General features: G+C 64.1%; 2 protein-coding genes and 1 long non-coding RNA gene across 6 annotated transcripts in view; 1 reads left to right on the plus strand and 2 right to left on the minus strand.

Moving 5' to 3' along the window:
* Positions 1-211: 211 nt before the first annotated feature.
* Positions 212-11736, minus strand: LOC123615590 (uncharacterized). Its single transcript, XR_012499706.1, has 7 exons — positions 11567-11736; positions 11294-11395; positions 7626-10300; positions 7131-7277; positions 2557-6987; positions 1970-2266; positions 212-921 (listed from the first exon to the last, which is right to left on the minus strand). It is a non-coding gene; the product is annotated as an uncharacterized LOC123615590 (long non-coding RNA).
* On the plus strand, positions 10162-21830 carry SLC16A3 (solute carrier family 16 member 3). 4 transcript variants are annotated; one of them, XM_074344055.1, is made up of 6 exons: positions 10162-10279; positions 16973-17165; positions 18242-18489; positions 18956-19099; positions 19357-20115; positions 20971-21830. In XM_074344055.1, the coding sequence occupies exons 3-6, from the start codon at positions 18267-18269 to the stop codon at positions 21222-21224; spliced, it is 1380 nt and encodes a 459-aa protein (XP_074200156.1). In that variant the 5' UTR covers positions 10162-10279; positions 16973-17165; positions 18242-18266; the 3' UTR covers positions 21225-21830. The 4 variants fall into 4 exon arrangements, with proteins under 4 accessions (XP_074200156.1, XP_074200154.1, XP_074200155.1 ...); XM_074344053.1 differs by lacking the exon at positions 10162-10279 and adding an exon at positions 10304-10847; XM_074344054.1 differs by lacking the exon at positions 10162-10279 and adding an exon at positions 11742-11878.
* Positions 21042-22098, minus strand: part of CSNK1D (casein kinase 1 delta) — a 33529-nt gene continuing 32472 nt past the window's right edge. Inside the window, exon 10 of the mRNA XM_074344057.1 lies at positions 21042-21177. The gene's annotated coding sequence lies outside the window, so the exon portion shown is untranslated. The remainder of the gene's footprint in view (positions 21178-22098) is intronic.

Here is a 22098-nt window from a genome sequence, read left to right on the forward strand (position 1 = left end):
TTCACACCCATGAAGGGGCTCTGGGGTGTCTGTGTAAGCCAAAAGGGCCAAGAGAATACGCCCCTTGAAAGGGAGACAACTCCTCACAAGGGGTATGAGCCCCGCCCCTCACCACCCATGGCCTCTAACCCTGCCCCTGCAGTTCCCTCAGCCTTGACCCTGACCCCACACTAACCCTAACCCACCCCTACCCCTGACCCTGACCCTGGCATTAACCCTGCGGTGGCTCAGGCGTGGCGCAGCCTTGATCCCCGTGGCAGGATGAGCTCTTCCGCTCCAGTGGCCCAACAGCCCCGGAATTTCTGATCCCCTCCCCTGAGCCCCAGCTAAGGCTTCTGCTCCTGCACCTCACACAGCCCACAGAATGATGGAAGCCAGCGGTGGGCCCTGCCAAGACAGGGGCTCACCATCCTGGGAGGGGCCTCGGCACTCCTGGTGGACCACAACGGCCCCCTAAGGTCTGCAGTCTCGTCACTCGGGCTTTGGAGCTCGGCCCCTTAACTATGCAGGCCTCGCATGAGGTCCCCAAAGCACAGGGATCTAGGTGGGGCCAGCCTGAGCGCTGACCTGCGTGGTCCTGAGCAAGTCGCTGCCCCCGGATCAGGAAGACGTCTGTGTGGGGCTGCAGTGACCTGTCCACTTGCTCACAGGCCCAGGGGCAGGAGAGGCTGGCTGCCACCCTCTGCCTGGGCCTCTGGACCTCCAGAAGGGGATGGGCACATACGCTGGGGGGGGGGGGTCCTGAGGAAACGGGGACCTGATGAGGGGCTTCAGTGGGAGATGTCTTTCCATCCCTCACCGTGTGTTCCAGGCCATGGACAGCCAGCTGGATGGTCCCTGCCACTCCAGAACAAGGGGTGCCCTGTGAACCAGGCAGCAGGCGGCAACCAGGAAGGGACTCTGGTGGGAAGGACAGGGCTCCTGGAGGGGACAAGAGAACCAGGGGCCCATTGTGGCCATTTCCCAGCAGTCAAGGCCTGGGGGCGGAGGCAGGGCGATGGGTGCAGGCAGGACACAGATGGGTGCTCCCTGAGAGGCTGGTGTTGAGCTACCCAGGGGGGCAGGGGCACCAAGACACGGTGCGCCTCGCCGGGCCAACTGGCCCTCACAGCCGACTTGAGCAGGAGGCTGGCGTCCACCTCACTTTGCTGCACACTGCACCCTGTGAGGGGTCCCGGGGGCTGCGGGACTTCTGGGGAGCTCGCACTGTAACCCCCACAGTCGTACGGTCCACCCTCTGGGATGAAAGCGAGGAGACCAAGGCGTGGGAAGCCAGATGCTCAAGTGGCCAAGCAGAGCAGGGACAGGGCCCGCCCGCCCTGGAGACCACCCGCGAGCTGGTGTCACCGCAGGGGCCAGGGACTGGCTCCAGGCTGTCAGCAGGCCATGGGCGGTATCCCCCATCCCTCCCTGAGCTCCCCCGAGCACCGGGGAGCTCACTGTGCTGAGTCACTGGGAGGAGGAGGCCTGTGGTCGGGGCAGGAAGGTTGGGCAAGCCTCGCCCTCCCTCCCTGTGGGCTGCAGGGAAGCTCAGAGCTGGGCTCACAGCCCGCCCCACTCCCTCGGCCCCTTCACTGGCCCCTTGCCAAGGCCTGGCTGCAGCCTCCAGCCGTCCATCTGGCCTAGCGAAGGCCACGGGCAAGGTGGTCAGAGACACCCATCCTCCACCTCAGGAGGGCTTTCCGGGGCACCCTGTGCCAGGCAGGGCTGGGTTATGACCTCTGTCCCCTGGGCCGGGATGCTCCAAGTTGAGACTGCGGGGAGGGTTGGTGGGGAGCTGTGACTACGGGGGCCTCCCGGGGGGGTGGCCCAAGTGAGCCGAGCTTGGTCCCTGGAGAGCAAAATCAGGTAACAAGGTGGGCCCCACCTGGGTCACCCCTCACAGGTACGCAGAGACCCGGGGGTGTAAGGTCAGGAGAGGCAGCTGAAGCAAAGTCAGGTGCAGAGTATGTGGGTAGGACTAAGTTACCTGGGCATCAGGCAGCCCGCCCGAGCGGGTGAGACCTGTGCAGTGGCCGAGGAGGACTGGCAGAGACCCGTACCGGGGCTGGTTTGGGAGGCCCCCTCTGGGGACGGGCCACGGGGGCGGAGAGGAGGCTGGACAGTGCGCGGAGGTGCTGTTTTCCCCATCATTTCTCCCTCACTTGCATTCACGTAGTGCCTGCTCTGTTCCAGGCACTGTTCCAGGCACCCAGGTGGGCAAAGGCTCTCCCAGGCTTGGGGGTCCACCACCCAGGGCATGACGAACTGCAGGAGTTGCTGGGGCCTGGATGTGGAGCGAGGAAAAGAGAGGACCCGGAGGGAGGCCCGCAGTTGAGAGTTCTGCTTGGGCCCAGGGCGTTGAGGGATCCTCAGGGAGCCTGAGCTGCAAGGTGTCTTGGGGTCACCCACATGAGGATGGTCTTAAGGGCCCTGAGAGTGGATGAGGCCACTCCCCAGATAGAACGGATGGAGAGGAGAAGAGGGGTCCTGGAGGCCCGGGGCTGAGAAATGGCCACTGCATTTGGGCATTGGGGCCAGAGGCCTGGACAGGAGCATGGGGCAGCGAGCAGGCACCTGGGCAGCATCGGTTCAGCCAGCCTCCTCCGTGGTCCCCGACTGTGATGGGGTGCTGCGCCTCACCCGACAGCGGGTGCGGGTGCAGGTGCAGGTGCAGTTCGGCTACCCTCAGGCCGCCAGGGGAACAGGCCACTGCCAGCAGAGGTCGTGCAGTCGCCAGCTCTGTTCCAGGCACCAGTCTGAGGAGGCCGCCTGTGCGTCCAAGCACAGGTGAACTGGAGCAAGAGAGAGGGAAAGGATGAGGGGGAACTGGAGCCAAAGGGCCTGGGGCAGCAGGTGGGGGCAGGGAAAGCCCAAACCCTAGGGACCAGCCCTATCCAGCCTCCAGGCCAAAAGGCTGAGCTGAGAGGGGAGGGTGGTGCCTCCCACCCACCAGCCCACCTGACCAGCCCGCTCCTTGGGAGAGAGGAGTCCCTCTGATGGCAGGGCCAGCCCCACAGAGCCAGTGGCCTTCACTGCAGCCCAGGCTCCAGACATCCCATGCCCTTTGTGCTGGGGAGGCTGCTCCTGCACCGGCACCCAGGCAAGCCTGCCCCCCGCTCCACACCCACCATGAGGCCCTGGCCAGTGATCTGCCCACAGAGGCGAGTGTGCTGCCGGGGACAAGGGGCTGGGGCGGGGCTCTGCTGCCCCCCAGGAATAGGAAGAAGAGAGCCAGGGCAGCCTCTGGACCCAAAGGGAGGCCCCTTCCCAGCAGTGTCTACTCCAGTTTAAACTCCAGAGCAGGCTTATTTTTCACTCGTTTTTGTAATTATGGAAGTAACAGCCCAGCAGGTGATGCTCTCTGACAACAGGACCCCCACGTGCAAAGAGCGAAGCCTGGTTCCCTCTCACACGTGCACAGAAACCGACTCAAAACTCAGCCACCAACACAAAGAGCCAAAGCCAGAAGTTCTTAGAGGCAGACACAGGGCTAGACCTTCACGGCAATGGAGTATTAGATGCAATACCAAAAGCACAGCAACCAAGAAGCGAAGAGGAAACTTCCCTGCATTAAAGGACAGTGTAAGAGAGTGAAAAGATAGCTCACACAACAGGAGGAGCGTGTATCTGACAAGGGTCCAGAATATATAAAGAGTTCTAAAAACTCAAGCAAAACAGACAGTCCCATTTAAAAAATGGTATGGGACTTGAATGCACATTCTCCCGAAGAAGATGTACAAATGGCCAATCAGCTCATGAGAAGATGCTCATTGTCCTCAGCCTGAAGGGAAATGCAGCGGGGAGGGTACAGCTCATGGGAGAGTGCTTGCCTAACGTGCACAAGGTCTTGGGTTCAAACCCCAGCACCTCCATTAAAAATAAATAAGTAGAAAAAATCATAAAAAAGTATCTCCCCTCCAAAATAAATAAATAAATAAATAACAGAAAATTTTAAAAAAGGAAGGGACACACAAACCGGAACCACAGAAAGATACCACCTCGCACCTACTGGATGGCTTCGAGTTTCGAAAAATGGAAACCAACAAGTGTTGGCAAGGGTGTGGAGGAACAGGACCGCTCACACATTGCTGGTGGGAAGGGAGAACATGGTGCCACTGGAAAACAGAAGTTTGGCGGTTCCTCAAAAAATTCCACATACAGAATTATCACGTGACCCAGCAATTCCACTCCCAGGTGTAAACCCAAGAGAAATGAAGATGTCTGTCCCCACAGAAACTGCACAGGAGTGTTCCCAGACAGCAGCACGACCCACAGCCTCCAAGAGGTGAGAGGACCCAAATGTCCAAGGCAGAAGAGCAGGCGACCACAGGTCAGACGTTACTTGGTCATAAAGCAGGGTGACGGGATATGGACCACAGTGGGGGGTGAACCTCGGAAACGCTGGCTGAGTGAAAGCAGCCAGACACAAGGCCACGTCCGCTGTGGCTCCCCTTGTGGGGTGTACCGGGGATGGGCAGCTCCATCGCCGTGGTACAGGTTAGCGGTTCCCGGAGGGAGGGGCACGGGAAATGGGGAGTGATGACTCAGTGAGCACGGGCTGGTTTCGTAGGTGATGAAAAGTTTTCGCAATTGGAGAGCTGGTGTTTGCACAACGTTGTGAGTATGCTGAATGCAACTGAGTTGTATACTTTATGTGTTTCTTGTATGTTACGTGAATATCATCTCAACTAGGGGAAGAAACGAGTCAACAAATAGATATTCCCTGCAGGAAACTGGGAAATTCTAGAAAAGCGTAAGGGGGAAAGTGAATATAGCCCTCCCCGATCCCTCCTGGGGTGTGTGCCTCTGTCTCTCCAGAGTCCTGTGTGTATTTCTAAAAGCAAAAATGTGAGCTACTTTGACTCGACTCTGCACAGTGCTTTCCACTCCTTCAGAAGCATGACTGGCTGGGTAAACCGAGGGGGACCACAGCATCCTCCATCCTTCCGGCTGATCTCAGTGGCCGAAGTTAGCAGAACTGTCACATCTGAAGCCCCAGGGCCCAGTGAAGGGACCGCGGACAGGCCAGGAGAAGGGGTGAAGGGTCAGCCCTGTGGCTGCATCCTACAGTTCAACACCAGGGCTGAGCAGCTGGCCTGCGGGGCTGGGGGTGCCTGCACAGCCCTCAGGCCACAGCATCGTGTCCACTCACCCACTGAGACACACCTGGAAAGGGCACCGCCTGGAGACTTGCGGGCTGGGGGTGGGGAGGGAGGAGTGGCCGCCCCCACCCCGGCCCACGCGGGCCCACTGGCCCACCAGGGGGGTGGGTGGTTGTGGCCCTGACATCAATTCTGGTCTGCCTCCAGCCGGCCAGCCCCGTCCCCTTCCTTCCAGGGTCTAGGGTCTGCAGCCTCAGGGGCCTCCAAATCTTTTCATCTTCCTTCCAAAGGTGGAGCCAAATTCCCTACTTCTTGCGTGTGGGTTGGACAGAGTGCCTTTAACCAGTAGGAAGCCACCGGCCTGATGAAGCTGGACTTCTGGGACCGGGTCTGCGAAGGCTCCCTGGCTGTCTTGGTCCGTCACTCTGGGGAGGCCAGCTGCCGAGTGCGAGGGCACTCAGCAGGCCGACCGAGAGGCCTCTGAGCAGTGGAACTGAGGCCCCCACCCACAGCCAAGGGAGGGAGCCATCCTAGAAGCAGGTTCTCCCAGGACCCCGACTGCCCAGCTCAGCCACCCCCAGACGCCTGATGCTCAGACCTCAGCAAATAATAAATGCTTGTTTTTTACGCTGCTAGGTTTTGGGGGTGATTTCTTATGCAGCAATAGAGAACACATGCAGCTTTTGTCCTGGGGCTGAGGGGGGACCCAACACCAGGCACCTTATCTTATGTTGGGGCCTCTCCCAGAGCCGAGGCTCCACACCCACAGATGGGGAGGGGCAGGATATTCCAACACCAGGGTTTTGACAGAGGCCTGCAGGAGGGAAGTCAGGGCTAAGCACTGGGCACCACGCCTGGGATCCTCACACGGGCTCCCTGGCCTCTCCTGGGAACAGGGCACAGCACGTGCAAAGGCACGGAGGCCTGGAGGAGATCAGACAGGAGAGTCTCAGGAGCCTCTCGGCCTGGTGGGCCTGCACCCAGGTCTCCACCTCCCCCAGCAGTGCAGTCCACACTTGGCCAGGCCAGCGGCTCCTCCCTGCGCCCCACATCCTGCCTCTGCCCACCTTGCCCTGTGCCTCCTCACATCTCAGCTTGAGTCTTGCCTGCCCCCTTCCCCTCCCCCCCAGGCCCATTTCCTCATCTGAGGCGGGTAGGGAGGCAAAGAGCTCCCGAGGGCATCACGGTGGGGGGGGGGGTAGTGCCCCAGGGCGAGGCTGCCTATCCTCAGAGCCTGTGTCCTAAGATGTTCCTCACTGGTCCTGCAGGTGCCCCACCCTCAACACCCTCCCTGCCCATCCAAGCAGCGCTCAGCTGAGGACAGGGGTGGGTGGGGTGAAGGGCGGCTTCGGGCTGAAGCTGGGCAGATGGATATGGGTGCAGGAGGGGTGGGTGGGTGCGTCCACATGGGAGCCCCAGCCTGGGCCTGACCCATCTGGCAGGATGATGGGGTGGGAGGGGGACGCCCCTAACAGGTGAGCTTTCCAACCCTCCCCAGGGCGGTCAGGAGGGCGTCAGCGCCCACTTCACAGACAGGAGACAGAGGCTAGAGATCTCAGGGTGGGGCAGGGCAGCCTGCACATCTCCCTCTCTACTGGGCTCCTTCACCCACCTTGGCCATTTGCACATCTGCCCAGCCGGCCCCACTGACCTCGGGCTCTGAACGTTCCGGCGGCAGTAGCGACCCTGCTCAGTTCTGTCTCTCAGAGCCACGGGTGAGGTTGCTCGGCACCCAGGGGGGCTGCCCCCTGCCGGCCCCAGTCCCCCATGCTGGGCCGGGGCTCCTAAGCTCCCAGGTGGGCCCCTCCCTCCAGGGCAGCTGCAGGGTCAGGAGGCGTGGACAGCTGGGCCAGGCCCTCTTGTGACCAGCCTTGGCCTGAGGAGCCGCGGCCAGCCAGGGTCCCTAGGGGAAAAACGACGGCCATCAGAGAGATCGCCCCCCAGGGCCCAAGCCAGGCCCCAGCTCACACTCCCCCCAAGTCACCCCAACCCCCACCAACACCCCGACCTCACACACAGACACCCCAGCCCCACCCACACCCTCACCCCCGTGCCCAGCACCAGCCCTGGGGGTCGAGGGCCGGTGAGTCCAGCTGGGCCGGGCAGGGGTCTGGGCTCTGCAGCCTGCTTCTGCCTCTGCTCACAGCCTGGGCCAGTCGAGTGGTTACTGTGTTTATTTTTCTGGAGCCTGAGCTGATTCGAGAAAAAGGAAAAGCTGAGGGGGAGGGGGAGGGGAGGGAGAGTGGCCTAGTTGGGGGAGGGGCCTGTGTCCCGCTGGCCTCAGTCATCCGGAAAGACAGCCTCCCCACCCTGAGTCTGTGGTGTGGCCCCAGGTATGGCTGTGACAGTCCCGCCTCCAGGTCACTAAGGAGGGCAGGGGCAGGAGCCAGGACCCCAGGGCAAGCAGCCCTGGCAGGGCCAGAATCTCCATCCTGACTTGACTTTCTTCAAGCGACCTGGCCTGTGTGGACCCCGATTCTGAGCCTGGGGTGGTGGCAGCCCTGGCTGGGTGGCACGGGCAGCTTACGGCAGGATGGATACCCTGGCTGGGGCCTGGACTCCAGTGGGGCGGTGTCCAAGTCTCATGGGTGGGGCCTCTGCCTGGCTCCATCAGGCCCCCGGAGGTCCCCTGGCGCCCGAGATCTGGTCCTGAGTAGGAGCAGAAGACCTGTCCCCCGACCGCCCTGGGGGGGCTGCTGCCAAGACCCTCAGAAGTCTCTCCAGGTTTCCAAGAACATTTTCAGGAGGAGCCTGGCTCCCATCCTCCATCTGGGTGGAAAATGGAGATCGGATGTGGACAGGTGGCGGGACAGGTGGACATCCTGGCTCCACACCCATCCTCTCCTCTTGGGAAGGGCAGAGCCCAGGCCCCTCCCCAGGAGCTGTGCTGGTTGGGGACGGGGAGCACGTTCCAGGGCCTGGTGCGACCTACAGCTGTGGCTTGGAACAACTGGAGGAATAGGAGTTCAGGAGATGGAGGGGAGGACGGGACAGGTGGGGGCACCTGGCAGGGGTGCGGTGGGCCTCGGGGGAGGGTGGGGCCAGGAGCAGGTTGGGTCACAAGGGAGAGTGTCTGGTCCCACCTCCCCTGGGATGGCTACACCTCCCTGGGCCACCCATCCTCTTCCCTTTCAGAAAAGGGCAGCCCGGGTTGGGGACTGGCCCAGGGCCACCATGGGGGACCAGGCATCGGAATCAGATCCAGGGTGGGTGCCCCTGGTCTTCCTCGCCCCTCCCCTGCTCCGAGGAATTGCACCCACTCCTTCCCGCTATGCTCTGGGCTCCTGGTCCTGGAAAGTGGACTGAAGCTCCCGGGGGAGTTGGGGGTTGGGGGCTCAGAGCCCCTCTGGAAGGCCTCAGGGCATGGAGGATCCTGGCCCTCCCCTGCAGAGCCCTGGTCCAGGGGAGCCCTGGGGTGGGAGACTTCCTCTATCAGCAGGTCGGTTACACTGCAGGCTTCACTCTGCCACTCTGCTCTGGTCTTTCTCCACACCCCGGCAAAGTACTGGAACAGCCTACTGGGAGTGGGGGTGGCTGGAAAGACGATGCCTGATCAGTCTGCTCTCTGTGTCCCTGGGAGCGGGGAGCCCCCACTTCAGTTCCGGGTGGGACCCACACCCACAGAAGGCTATGCCTGAGGGGCTGTCCTCTCCCTCCTCTGGGCTCCTGCAGGACCACAGTGTGCCTGGCTAACCCCCAGCCCTCCTTCAGGACTCCTCCCCCTTCTTGGGGGACAGTGGTGGACCCCAGGCATCCCCTTAGATCGCTAAGCTCAGAGAAGACCCAGCCCTGGTCTGAAGGACACCAGGAGGCGCAGGAAGACAGCCACCCCACGTCTGCCTCTCCTGGTGGGCTGCTCTGAGCCCTTTCATTTTGGGGTGGGGTTGGGGCAGGAGTGGTGGGTCAGAGGCCCAGGGTGGCACAGCTCCTACTCACAGGGAAACTTGCATCTCTGGGGTGAGGGATGCCAGCTCCCAAGCCTCCCGCAGATGGCTAGGTGGTGGCAGGAAGGACCTGCTCAGGGCAGGGTGTACATGTAAATGATCTGAGGCCGGGGAGGCTAGGCGCCGCCCCCAGAGGCCCTGAGCACCACCGCAGGTGAGGGGTGCCCTCCTGCAGCTCCGCCCTGCTCCCCCTCAGATGCCCTCCCGTGCTAGCACACCCCCACCTCTGGGAAGCCAGTGAGTGCCACTGGTGCAGGCAGTTGGGGTACCATCTGAAGCTGGGCTGAATCTTCCTTCCCAAGGGTCCCTTCCGACACCCAGGGTCCAGGCAACTCCGTGGGCTTCACCCTGGAGCCCTCCACTGAGCTGCTGCTGGCGGCTCGGGCTGCATCTCTCACTTCCTCACGTGTGTGTGCTAGTGTGGCGACATTTTTAGAGTTTGGGGTGAGGATGGTTGGGCTCCAGGCAGGGGCAGGGGCCAGACCCCACCCAGCCTCTGTCAGTGCCTGGGGGTGGCTGGCGTCTCCCAGCATCTGAAAGAACGAACAGGAGGCCTCAGTGGACTTGGTGTCCCAGAAGGGCTGGTCAGATGGTGAACTCTGGGCCAGGAGGCCAGCTCTGCCACCCTGCCCACCTCTCTTTACTGTGCCAAGGGGGTGGGCTGCCCCACAGACTCCTGGAGGCAGTAACCCCCCGGGGACGCTCACTCTGTCACCCCATCCTGGATGAGCTGGGGTCTTTGTGATAAAGCCTCGAGTCACCAATGCCTGGCCTCCTGTAGTCCCAGGAGACTTGGGTGTCATTTCAAAGTTGGTGACGTGGGAAGCGGTCCTGTAGCTCCATGGCTGCTACCAAGTGGTGTCCTGGGCCCAGGCCACCTATGGCCACACTCCACAGCACCTCCCCAAACCTCAGTTCTTTCCATGTTGCAGATGAGAAAAAGCACAATGTTTGAAGCACTGTGCCCGGCTGGTACTAGCCCTGATCAATGTTCCCTTAGGTGAGGGTCTGGGGCTGTGGGTGTGGGGAGCAGCCTTGGGGCGCAGCTGGGCCAGCCAGGTTCTGGGAGCGTGAGGGGAAGGGCAGCGACTGTATCTGGCTCTAAAGAGTGCGGAGCCACAGAGGGAAACGGAAGTCAGAGACGATGACGGTCTTGCCCAAGATCACCCAGGCAGCGCGGGGGGTGGGGGGCAGGCGCTGCTCTCCTACCTGGGAGAAGCCGCCGCCGCCCGCGCCCTGGAGGAAGCCAAGGTTTGGATGGGGGCGCTGATCCTAGGGGGCGAGAGAGGCCTGCTGACCCCAGAGCTGAGGAGGGAGGCGGAAACCCCGCAGGGTCCGCGGACACTTCCACGGCGTGGGGTGCGGCTGTGTGCGCACCCCCACCTGTCGGAGGGCTCTGCCCGGGCGTGGGAGGCGAGGGAGTCACTGTCCCGGAGGACGCGGGACCCGGTTGCGCTCCTATCAATCCGGGGCAGAGGGAGGCGAGCGCGCAAAGAGTGGGAGATGGAGGGGCCGGAGGGGCCGCGCGCCCAGGCTCCCAGCGCAGCATCAGGGGCTGGCGAGGTCGGGGGCGGGTCTGAGGGCGCGGGGGCGCTGGGCTGGCAGGGCGAGAAGGCACAGCTCCCGCCGGGGTCCGCGCCGTCGGGGAGCGCTGGGGCGCCACTCCGGCGGGGTCCGGGCGGGGCGGACAGGGGCGGCGCCAGGCAGCGGTGACGTGCACAGGGGACGTGACTCGCGAGCGACCGGAGCCCTGAGTCGCCCCCGGCTCGGCGCCCGGCAGCGAGGAGGGCAGAGGCCGGCGGCGGCGCAGCGGCGGCAGGTAGGCGCGGCCCGGATGCTCGGCGGGCCGGGGGCTGGGACCTGCGAGCCGCCGGGGCGCTGGGTGTGCTCCCGGCGTGGGGACGGCCCCCGGGTCCGCGCTTTTGCTCCTCGCCTCTTCCCATCCTGGGCTGGGGGCGCTCCGGGCACAGACGAGCCCCCCCGACCCCCGGCGGCCCCCGGTAAGGGGCCTGGGAAGCTAGCCGCACCCCTTCATGCCCTCGGATCCGGGCCGGACCGGGCCGGTCCGGGCCGCACGACCTCGACTTCCCCGCCTCGCCCGGGGGCCTCTCCGTCGGATGACCCTCGGGGGCTGGGCTCTGGCCAGCAGGTAGCTCCGCCGGAGGCCAAGCCGGGTCCCGGGTATAAATAGCTTGGTCCGCGGCTAGCGGTGGGGGCGCGCCGGCTATATTTGGTGGGGCTAACGCCCGGGCCAAGCCCCCTTACCGAAGGAGCGAGGAGCACGTGCGCTCCGGGCCCAGCGGCGCCGAGGTGGTGGTGCCCAACGGCGGTCCTCTCCCTCACCTCCTCCCGGTTCTCACCGTTGTCCTAAACATTAATCCACACACGCCCTCGGGCAACGGCTTCCGGTCCAGACAGGGAGGCGGGGAGTCCCCTCCCCGGGATCAGACTGGACTCCCCGAGCTCGCCTTACTTCCATCCCAGGCCCATAGCCCTGGGCAAACGAGTTGGGGGCCTCAGGGGCCTTGGTTTACTCACCTGAAAAGTGGGCTGACAGCTCACCTAGCTGGGTGCTGCACCAGGCCTGAGGTCGGCAGGCATGGGAGTGGAAGGGAGGCAGTCGGGGTCTTGGCCACTTGCGGGGGGGTGCCTGGAGTCTGGGTGAGGGATGAACAGAGTGCTTCTCTGTCCAGACGCACTGAGCTGCACATCCAGAGGGGCCTGGGCTGCCCGAATGATTCTGCGATGACTGTGGCCAGGCTGAGTGGTCTGAGGGACAGCAGATGACAGCTGGACCCACTGCCTCAGGCAACCCAGGCCACAGGCGCTTCTCCAAAGCCAAGAGCAGGGGTGAGTGGCGGGTGGGTTTAGGGGCCTTTGCCTCATTCTGAAGGCCCACGGGTCTTTGGGGGTCAGGTAGGTGCTAGGAGGACAGGGGCAGATGCAAGAGTGTCCTGGAGGGTGAACTGGGCCCCCGTGGGCCCAGCAATTGAAGAGTTGCTCCCACGGTGGGAAGTCTGCCCCTAAGAGGCCCTGAGGGCATGCGTGGCAGTGCCCAGGAGGGTGTGGAGCCTTCCTGCCCAGCAGTCTGTGGTGAAGGCAGAGCCTGGGGTGGACACTGAGGCCTGGTCCTAAGGCAGGCTCTGAAACAACCCCGTGTGACCTTGGGCAGGGCCTTACCCAGGAGGCAACCTGGCTCTCACCCATTCCAGCTGGATACCTCAGTTTGGAAGGCAGCTACGGGGCAGGGTGGGAGGAGAGTCATGCTCTCCAGGACACTGGCCAGGGAGTGTGTGTGGAGGGCGGCCTGTGGGGTCCCACACACTGGCTGGTGATGTCCCTCTGACAAGGCTGACTTGCTCCAAGGCAGTCCTCACGGTGACCTGGTGGGCTTGAAGGGGCCCAGTGCTGCTCCTTAGAGGTGAGGAGCCTCATAGAGTGACCCTGGGGGCCCTGGCTGGCCCTTCTAGAAGTGGCCAGTGGAGAAGAGGGCTGTGTCTAGCCATCAAGTCATAGCAGGGGCCTCCTGATCAGGCCTCCATGCGCCCAGTACTGGGCCCGGAGGTAAGGGCGGGGCAGGATCAGACAGGGCCTGGGGCTCCCCAGGGCTTTGCGTTGGCCAGTGCAGACCTTCCGACCTCAGTCTCCACCTATGAAATGGGCCAGGCAGGGAAGCGGGTCCCCGAGACCTAGAGTTCTCAGTCAGTGTTTGGAGCCCCGAGCCGCGGCCACCTGGCCCGGCCCCAACGGAGGGAAAATGAAGCGGGCCCGGTCATGGGGGAGCCGCGGGGTCCCCTTCGGCGAGCGGGGATGCCCAGCGCGGCTCCGGGTCTTGCTGACCCCGGCGGCCCCGAGCGTGGAATGTGCGCTCCGGTCAATACGGTAGCCGACGAAGAGGGCGCCTACTCCAGGCAATACGGCGGCGGCTCCTCCCTTGGCGCGGTCACGTCCCCCACGTCCCGCGCACTGCAGGCAGAGGAGCAGGGCCGGGGCGGGGCCCGCGGAGCATCCTCCCTTCCCCTCCGCCGGGCGGGGTCGGCCCGACCCCCACCTGCCCATCCGGAAGCTGGAGCGGGAAGGAGCGGCCTTCCTACTCTCTCCAGCGCGGAGGCGGGGGTAGAGGGTGGAGCCCAAGGTCCCTCCACGTTCCCTACCCGGCCTTCCTGCCTCCCCAGCCACCTCCGCCCACTTGCCCTTGAGGCCCCGTTGGTGGAGTCGGGAGCTGGGGGCCCGGATTTGGCGGGGCTGGCGGGGCTTGCTGACACAGAGACCACCTCTGGGCCTTGGTCTTAGGTCACAGGCTTTGGGGGTGGGGGCTGCAGGGAGTTGAGGAATGGGACAAGGTGGCTACGTGGATGGGCAGCGTCCAGGCCTGGAGGAGGTGGCTTGGGCCCCCTCCTGCCCCTCCTCACTGCTCTCTGAACTTTCTAGAGGAGGAGCTCGGACTCGGTTAGCACAGAGACGCCCCAGAGCCATCCTCCAGTAGCCTCCTCTTGGTCATAACGTGGTGACGGTGGTGCAGAGCGAATGCCTCAGAGCGAGGATTCAGAGCGAGGGGCAGGCCTGGGGCGCAGTGTCCACTTTGGTGAATGAGGCCACTGTTTCCACCCCACCAGCCCCTGCAGGAAGACGCAGCCCACCTGAGAGCTCTCGGGGGCACTGGGCATGCACTAGAGAGCTGCGTGGTCAGTGGAGGTGGGGTGGAGGGCTCAGGCCGGACTTAGCAGGCCTGATCAGGCTTGGGGCAGACCCTCACCCACTGCACCCCTCCCACCTCCCCAGAAAAAGCCCCAGGCACCTCCCTCCAGTCACAGCTCCAAACACAGGTCTGGGCAGGGCTGAGGTGAGCATCTGGAGTCCTGTCCCCTCCTTTGAAGGGGACAGGCACCCTGACCAGAGGTGCCTTCTGAGATCTGCTGGCTACCTGCTTGCACAACGGGGTAGTGGGGGAAGGAAGAAGGGTAGCCCTCCTCCTCCCTCCTGTGGGTGCAGCACCCCCTTGCCCGTCAGCCACCCCCATGGGCTTCAGGGGCCTTAGGCCCTGAGGAGCCAGGTGCTAGCCACCCTGGGCTGTTTCCCCAGTGCTCAGGTGTGCCTCCCGGGCCTCCTGGTGCGAGGAGAGTCAGGAAGGACCGTGACTGCCCCTTTCCTGCCCCACCCGCCCAGGAGCTGGTCTCCGAGGACTCGAAGTCAGTGAGGTAACTGGCCAGCCGCCCCAGAAGGCACACTGACTACGCCCTGGGGACAGGCCGCAGGGACTAGGGCTGGGGGCTCCCACACTAGACTCCACGCATTCATGGCCTGCTCTGGGGACTGCCAGGCCACAGACCCTGGACCCAGGGTGGGTGAGGGGACTGCTAGTACAGAGGCCTAACAGGGTGCATGCCAGGGTGCGCCAGGGCAGCAGTGGGCCTGTGGCTGCATCAGAGTGGCTGGTGGGGGGACTTCTTGGGAGGTGGTGAGGCCAACAGGACGTAGAGGTCACGGCTCTGAGGTGGGGGTGGGAGAGGTCAGGTTGGGAGCATGGTAGGAGGTTTGCACTAGCCCTCTGGGTGGAGATGGGGGGTGGGGGTGAGGCCGGACACTGTGGGCACCGAGATGGCATTTGAAACCGCGTGAGTGCAGGCAGAGAAGGGGGCACTGGGGAGACGGGTGATGCAGGAGAAGCTGGAGCCTGACCCCAGCTTGGGTGCTCACCCCAAGGGGCCTGAGGGAGCAGCTGGTAGGAGACCCTGATTTGGGAGGGACCTGGTGCACGCTCCTCCTCAGGCCTTCCTCTGCTCGGCTTTCGGCTGCCAGGACTGGGGTGGGGGGGGCAGCCCCTGGAGCCTTACCTGACCCAGAAGCGGGCACGCGCACCCCACCTTCAAGATCAGCTTTCTGAGGCCCAGAGGGCGGGTTATTTCTGGGCTGGGGACGTGGTTTGCGTGCTTCCCTGGGAGAGTAAATGTCACTGAAAGAACAGCCGGCCGGCATGTGCCCACAGATGTGCTGGTGCCACCTCCCTCTGCATCGCACTGAGTCCCCAACCAGCCCGCGGGCGGCTGCTCCTCCCACCCTGGGTTTTCCTGCAACCATCTGACTGTTGGGCAGCCTGTGTCTGAGCCGGCCTCCTCTGCGGGGTGGGCTGGGCTGATGAGGCCACTTTGCTCTGGTGAATCCCAGTCCCTTCCCAACTCCCCCTGCTGGGCGGAATCCCTTTGCCCCAAACCCAGGCCCGTGCCCGCCCGCCCTGCACTCCACCCTCCATCCTCTCTTCCTTGCTTGCCCAACCCCTCCCTCTACTGGCTGAGAAACCTCACTCTGAGGACCGGCTGGTGCCAGGAACCAGGGTGGGCGCATTTCAGTGTGCCTGGCACCCGGGCTGGGGAATTAGCTGGCAGACAGCAGTGTGTGAAGATCCTCTGGGGCCTTCAGGAGCTGGTGGGAGGGATGACCCCGCTGGGCCTTGGTTCAGGCACAGAAGGTGGCCCCCTCCCTGCAGGAGCCTCACGTGGCAGCTACTGGGCCCACACAGGACCGTGGACACGCTGGACCCTCCTGATCTCTGGGCCTGGGCGCCCTCCCAGATGCTAGTTCTCCTGAGGAGCCTGGGGACCTGGCGGGCAGAGAATGGGCCTCAAAGGCTGGGGCACCAGGCACGGCTGCTGCAGCCAGGGAGGTCTCTGGGCGGGCCTCAGGCCTCATCTGTTCTCGGGGTGTCGGAGTTGGGCTGCAGCTGCCTGGCCCACACACTCCCCCCGTGGCGTCCGCGTGGCCGCTTGACTCACCTTAAGTGGTGTTGCTGCGTCACAGTGTGTTCCTGTTCCCAAGTTATACTTACTTTTTTATTAAGTCACCCTGCTGCGCCTGCCTCGGTGCCCCCACCTGGTGAGCCTGGCTGCGGCTGACACTTGCCCACGTGTCCCGTCCCAGGCTCGGGCACGTGGCTGCGCAGTCAAGAGGCTGGGCCCTGGAGGAGCGCCTGGGGTGGGCCACGCTGAAGCTGGGCTCAGGCTGTCCGGGTGCAGAGGAACCCTGTCCTCACTGCAGACTCCTGTTCCAGGTTCTGTGCACCTCCGGTGCAGAAGTGGCCACCCAGGGCTGTGCCAGGTCCCGTGTCCGCACACACAGCTGCAGGCAGCGGGGCTCCCTTGGCTGGGGCATCCCTGTGCACCTTCCAGCCGTGTTCCCAAACAGCTGCCCAGCCCTTGGCCCCAGACGCACCCTCCATTCTGCTCACTGAAGTCCAGGAACCGTCCGAGCACCGGGGCAAAGTGCTTGGAAAGCACTGGGGTCTGGGTGCCGGGAGAAGCAACGGCTTCTCTTGGTTTTCCCGAGAGTGGCCCTGCAGCCCTAGTCCAGCTGGGAACCAGTACAGGCTCTGAAGGTGGACCTCTGGCCCAGCCTGGGGTGGGGGCAGGGCTGCGGTTCTGCTCCGGGGGGCTGGGTCTGCCGTGCCAGCACTCTGATAGCCAGCTGGCTCCTGGGGGTCCGGCCACCAAATGGTGTCATGGACAGCAGTCACTGCTCGGAGCCCCCTAGAAAGCCCTTAAAAACACCCTCCCCAACACGCCTGCCAAGTCAGAGCCCGGATCCCCAGAGGCCACTGAATCAGGACCCCAGAGAGCGTAGCACCTGTGGCCGGGATGCTGGGGGCAGGCTGGAGGGGGGGGTGATGTGGTGTGTTACTCTCCACATTCTTTTGCCCTCCACACTGAAACTCTGCTCAGACTAGCCAGGCACAGAGGCCCTTGTCCTCACTGCAGACTCCTGTCCCAGGTTCTGTGTGTGCCTCTGATGCAGAAGTGGCCACCCAGGGGGCTGTGCCAGGTCAAGACGGATCCAAGGAAAAGGGGCGGGGGTGGAGCCAGGACCGATTATGAAACCCGGGTGGGCGGGCTGGTAGGAAGGGGGCTGTCGTCGCCACTCGCCCCAGCTCAGAGTTCTCCGGCGTCCGTGCAGGTGGACACTCACACCACAGGATCGGCAGACCCGCGTTTCGGAGAGCTCGTTTGTAGGCCACTGCCAGCAGTGGGAAAAGACAGAGCTTCAGTGGGCCGCGAGCCGCTGGGTCCAAGAAGGCGCGGGCCTCGGGGCAGCTCTCCCCTCCTAGCGCCTGCAGCGAGGAGTCTCTCCTCCGGACAGCTTCTGTCAGGTGAGGTGGGGGACCAGGCCACCAGGCTGATCTCTGACATTGGGGATTTCTAGAGCTATGATCAGAGAGGGTTGAGTGGTCTCTAGATGGAAACATGGCCATAGCATTTCAAGTTACTGTGCCTCAAACGAGCTGAGTCCCTGGGGTTTAAGAGGGAAGTCGGCCCTGGGCCTCGGCGATGGGGTGGGGGCCATGGGCTGGCAGTGGGTGCGGCCAGCTCCCTCTTCCTCTCTGCAGCCTGGGGGCTGGAGTGCTTCGCTCCAGTGGCTGGTTTTCTTGTCAGAGGAGTTATACTCCTGCAGGTGCCTTCTACCTGGGCTGGCCCTGCAGGTCCCTGAACTGCACGGAGGGGAGGCTGGGCCGCTCCCAAAGGAGCTGGGTGGGTAACAACGGTGGGAACAGTCAGGGCCTGCACGCTGGGCGGGGGGCCTCCATCCCCGCTCCCCACCTGCTCCTCCCCGCTGGCAGCCCCCACTCCATCCCCACAGGCATAGCCTGCGTAAGCCTCTTCAGATGCTCACTGTGGTGCCGTGTGATCAGAGTGGGCAGGATGGGAAGCCCTGTCCTCCCTGGGGTGGAGGAGCAAGGCTGGCCACCATCTAGATAGAGGACTCTGGGGACACCAGCCTAGATCGGCCCCAGGTCCCCACCAGGGCAGCTTCATTGCCTGAGGAGCTGCGAGGTGCTGGCCGTGGTGGGACACCAGGTCAGGCTGGAGGCGGGAGCAAGCTGGCTTCTCTGCTGGGGTCTGTGCTCCTCAGGAGGTAATCTGAGCCCTGGCTGAGCCCAAAAAAGCCACTGCCCTTTAGAGCCAGCTGCATGGGAGCAGGCCAGGCCTGAGCAGAGGAGGGAGGAGGGAGGAGGGGCCGTAGTTGCTGGTCACCCCAGACCCTCCTGCCCTGTGCCCAGTGCCCAGCACAGGTGAGGCCCAGAGGCAGGGGCAGCTGGCCTGGCTCAGGGCTGAGCTCCTGCTGGGGGCGGAGGCCTGAAGGGAGGGGTGGCCGGCCTTCAGGTGCACCTCTGTCCCTGCAATGCTGGGCTGGCTGGTCCTGACAGCCTGGCTTCCTCTTTCTCAGGGACGCGGAACTTGCCCTCCTGGCCATGGGAGGGGCCGTGGTCGACGAGGGCCCGACAGGCATCAAGGCCCCCGACGGGGGCTGGGGCTGGGCCGTCCTCTGGGGCTGTTTCGTCATCACGGGCTTCTCCTACGCCTTCCCCAAGGCGGTCAGCGTCTTCTTCAAGGAACTCATGCGTGAGTTTGGGATCGGCTACAGCGACTCGGCCTGGATCTCCTCCATCTTGCTGGCCATGTTGTACGGGACAGGTGAGGGCTGCGGCGGCCAGGTGGTCACCTCTGGGGGTCCCCTAAGTTCAGTTCAGAGAGCCTCCCTTGGGCAAAGAGGCCCTGTGGTCGGGGGTTGGCCGGTACATCCCAGGTCTCCAGGGGTGCCTGGAGAGAAGCCACTGAGAGTGCTGTGGTCCCCACTGGGCAGACCGAACACATGCCGAGGCTGTGTGCGGCCCTGTCCAACGGGCTGTGTGTGTCCAGCTGTACTCGGTCCTAGAGGACAGGGGCTCCAGGCCCTGTGCTCTGCAGGTTCTTGCTGTCTGCACAGACTAAGCAGACGCCTCTAGCAAGGAGCTCTCCTTATGAACCGTGCTTTGCTCAGGAGACGTGCGAGTGTGATTCCCACTCTGGGCGCCCGGTGCTCCTGGAGTGTCTGCTGAGCTGGGGGCGGGGGTGCCGGGGAGAGCCTCGGTCTGCTCCTCAGTCGCTGCCACTCCCCCAGGCCCACTGTGCAGCGTGTGTGTGAATCGCTTTGGCTGCCGGCCTGTCATGCTCGCAGGCGGCCTCTTGGCATCCCTGGGCATGGTGGCCGCGTCCTTCTGCGGAAGCATCATCCAGCTCTACCTCACCACTGGCGTCATCACAGGTGAGTGGGGCCGGCAGGAGCAGGGTGGGCCGTGGCGCCTCTGCTGCTCAGTGGTGGCCAGGTGGCGACGATGGCTCGGAAGGATGGGAGCTGGGGGAGGGGGGGCGGCCGTGGGGTGTCCGCACCGGCGCCAGCCTGTCCTCTGTCCCCGTCTCTCTCCGCGGGGCGGGGCGGGTCAGGCCGGGCCTGTGCTGGGAAGAGCGGGGGCCGGGAGGGAAAGGGCACGTGCTCACTGCCCACCGTCCGCCGCCCCCCAGGCTTGGGTCTGGCGCTAAACTTCCAGCCGTCGCTCATCATGCTCAACCGCTACTTCAGCCGGCGGCGCCCCATGGCCAACGGGCTGGCGGCGGCGGGCAGCCCCGTGTTCCTGTGCGCCCTGTCCCCGCTGGGGCAGCTGCTACAGGACCACTACGGCTGGCGGGGTGGCTTCCTTATCCTGGGCGGCCTACTGCTCAACTGCTGTGTGTGCGCTGCGCTCATGCGGCCGCTGGAGGCGCCCCGGCCGGCTGCGGGGCCCGCACCCCCGCGGGCCCCCCGGCGGCTGCTGGACCTGAGTGTCTTCAGGGACCGCGGCTTCGTCGTCTACGCGCTGGCTGCCTCCATCATGGTGCTGGGGCTCTTCGTGCCACCAGTGTTCGTAGTGAGCTACGCCAAGGACCTGGGCGTGCCCGACACCCAGGCGGCCTTCCTGCTCACCGTGCTGGGCTTCATCGACATCTTTGCCCGGCCCACCGCTGGCTTCATCGCAGGGCTCAAGAAGGTGCGGCCCTACTCTGTCTACCTCTTCAGCTTTGCCATGTTCTTCAACGGCTTCACCGACCTCACGGGCTCCACGGCGAGAGACTATGGCGGCCTGGTGGTCTTCTGCATCTTCTTCGGCATCTCCTACGGCATGGTGGGGGCCCTGCAGTTCGAGGTGCTCATGGCCATCGTGGGCACCCAGAAGTTCTCCAGCGCCATCGGCCTCGTGCTGCTGCTGGAGGCCATAGCTGTGCTCATCGGGCCCCCGTCGGGAGGTGAGTGCTGGCGGCAGGGTGGGGAGCCAGCTGCCTCCCCTTCCCGGGGCCAGGCTGGGCCCTTGGGGCAGTTCTCTTCCTGAGGAGGGGAGGTGCCATGCGAGGGCCCTCAGCTGGAGGAACCCCCGGACCCCTGCCTGGTCTGGCCAGGCCACCTCGTAGCTCTGCACACCGCCAGCAGGTATCAGGAGGGAACATGGCCTCGCCTACATCCCAGGACCTGCTTCGTCCACCGTGGGAGGGGGTGCCTGGGCCCAAGGCAGGTGCAGGCCTGAGTCGTGGGGACAGGTAATGGCTCCAGGGTGGAGTCCTGGCCCTCCTTTTTGGCTGTCCCCACACACCGGGGATGTTCAGAGCTGAGGCCTGGGCCAGTTTTTGCTACGGTGGGCTTTTATTTTTTTGATGGCTGATAAAATACTGGTGTGGGATTAAGATGGCATGGACTGTGGGACCAGCATGGCCACAGCCCCACCAGGCTTGGTCACTGAGTTTGGGTCTCTCTACCCAGCCCTGTCAGACCCCTACCTTCTACCTGACCCTGGACCTCTGGCTCCTCTCTCCTGGAGGGGTCTGGGGCAAGGGTGGGGAGACACCTGAATCGTCACTGTCCTGGGGTCCTCCTGTGGGGGCCACTGGTGGGGAGGCTGCCATGGTGATGGGCAGCAGGGCCTCGCATGAGGCTCCACCCAAACCCTGGTCAGAGCCACTCTGGTTCAGCCTCTGGGTATGTGCTGCCTGGGGAACGGGGTTGGCGGTGGGGGCAGCCGCCTGAGGGCCCAGCCTGCTCTGGTGGCGCACTAGGGGTAGGGGGTTGGTGGGAGGCTCCAGCCCGGGCTGACCCCGCCCCCTTTGCAGGCAAGCTCCTGGACGCGACGCACGTCTACCAGTACGTGTTTGTGCTGGCGGGGGCCGAGGTGCTGACCTCCTCCCTCGTGCTGGTGCTGGGCAACTTCTTCTGCATTGGGAAGAGGCCCGAGGTGGCCACGGAGGAGGAGCGCCACAAGCCCCCCGAGGATGTGAGGGTGGACTCTCGGGAGGTGGAGCACTTCCTGAAGACGGAGCCTGAGAAGAACGGGGAGGTGGTTCACACCCCGGAGACGAGCGTCTGAGCCGGAGGCCGGCAGGGGTTCAGGGAATCGGACAGAGACCGTCAACGCTCGTATTTATTTCACAAACAGGACTAGCTGGGGTGGGGCCGTCGGCTCGGTGCCGGCTGCCCGGGCAGCGGATCATCGCCTGATCAGTGTTTTTCGGGGGAGGTGGTGGGGTGGGAACGTGTCATTCCGAGGTGGATCTGTGGTGAAGCCAAGCCGCGAGGTTACAAGCCATCTGCCCCAGGGCCCCGCCTGCTGACCCCAGAGGCGCCCGATGCCCACCACTGGGCTCAAGGACCTAGAAACCCGTGCTTCAGAGACAACACGGCTTTAATCAGAGGGTGGGGCCGCTGCAGAGTGGGTGCTCCCCTGACGGGCCCTCCCTGTGTTCCTGTGGCCCCTTCCTGCCCGGGCCTCCACTGTGTGCCCCAGCCCACCCGACTCCGAGTGCCTAGAGGACAAAGCTCCCTCCTTCACGTCTGGAAGCCAGAAAAGCCTGCGTGTGGGAGGAGCTGCCCCGGGAGGAATGTCTTCCAGGAGCTGCAGTTCTGGAGGGGCAGCGAGCGGTCTGGCCACCCACCCCAAATCCCACTTTCTCAACAAACAGCCTGGCTATTTTTACAGAGTGGTTCTGGTCCTTCTCAGCCGTGCAGCTTTGTAAGCCCGGCTGGTCCTGGCCCCGGCCCTGCGGTCCCCGGTCAGCTCAGAGTGGTCACATGGGGCCCCGGCGGCTGGCGGGGAGGCCACACTGCAGGGGTGTGTGCACTTCAGCTGAGACATAGGTGTGATTTCTGCTCCCTGGCGTGTGTGTCTGAAGAAAACCATCTTCCTGCCTTCCACGTATCCGTCCCTCGGTTAGCTGACGGTCGCCCACGTGGTCAGCGCCCGG

Source organism: Camelus bactrianus, chromosome 16 (genome assembly GCF_048773025.1).
Source record: "Camelus bactrianus isolate YW-2024 breed Bactrian camel chromosome 16, ASM4877302v1, whole genome shotgun sequence".
NCBI lineage: Eukaryota > Metazoa > Chordata > Mammalia > Artiodactyla > Camelidae > Camelus > Camelus bactrianus.

What these genes read in the sequence shown, in the direction of transcription:
- SLC16A3 (XM_074344055.1), top strand. Translation starts at nt 18,267, where the DNA reads ATGGGAGGGGCCGTGGTCGACGAGGGCCCGACAGGCATCAAGGCCCCC. An exon ending in CACCACTGGCGTCATCACAG is followed by an intron (nt 19,100 to 19,356) that starts GTGAGTGGGGCC and finishes GCCGCCCCCCAG; the next exon opens with GCTTGGGTCTGGCGCTAAAC. An exon ending in CATCGGGCCCCCGTCGGGAG is followed by an intron (nt 20,116 to 20,970) that starts GTGAGTGCTGGC and finishes CCCCCTTTGCAG; the next exon opens with GCAAGCTCCTGGACGCGACG.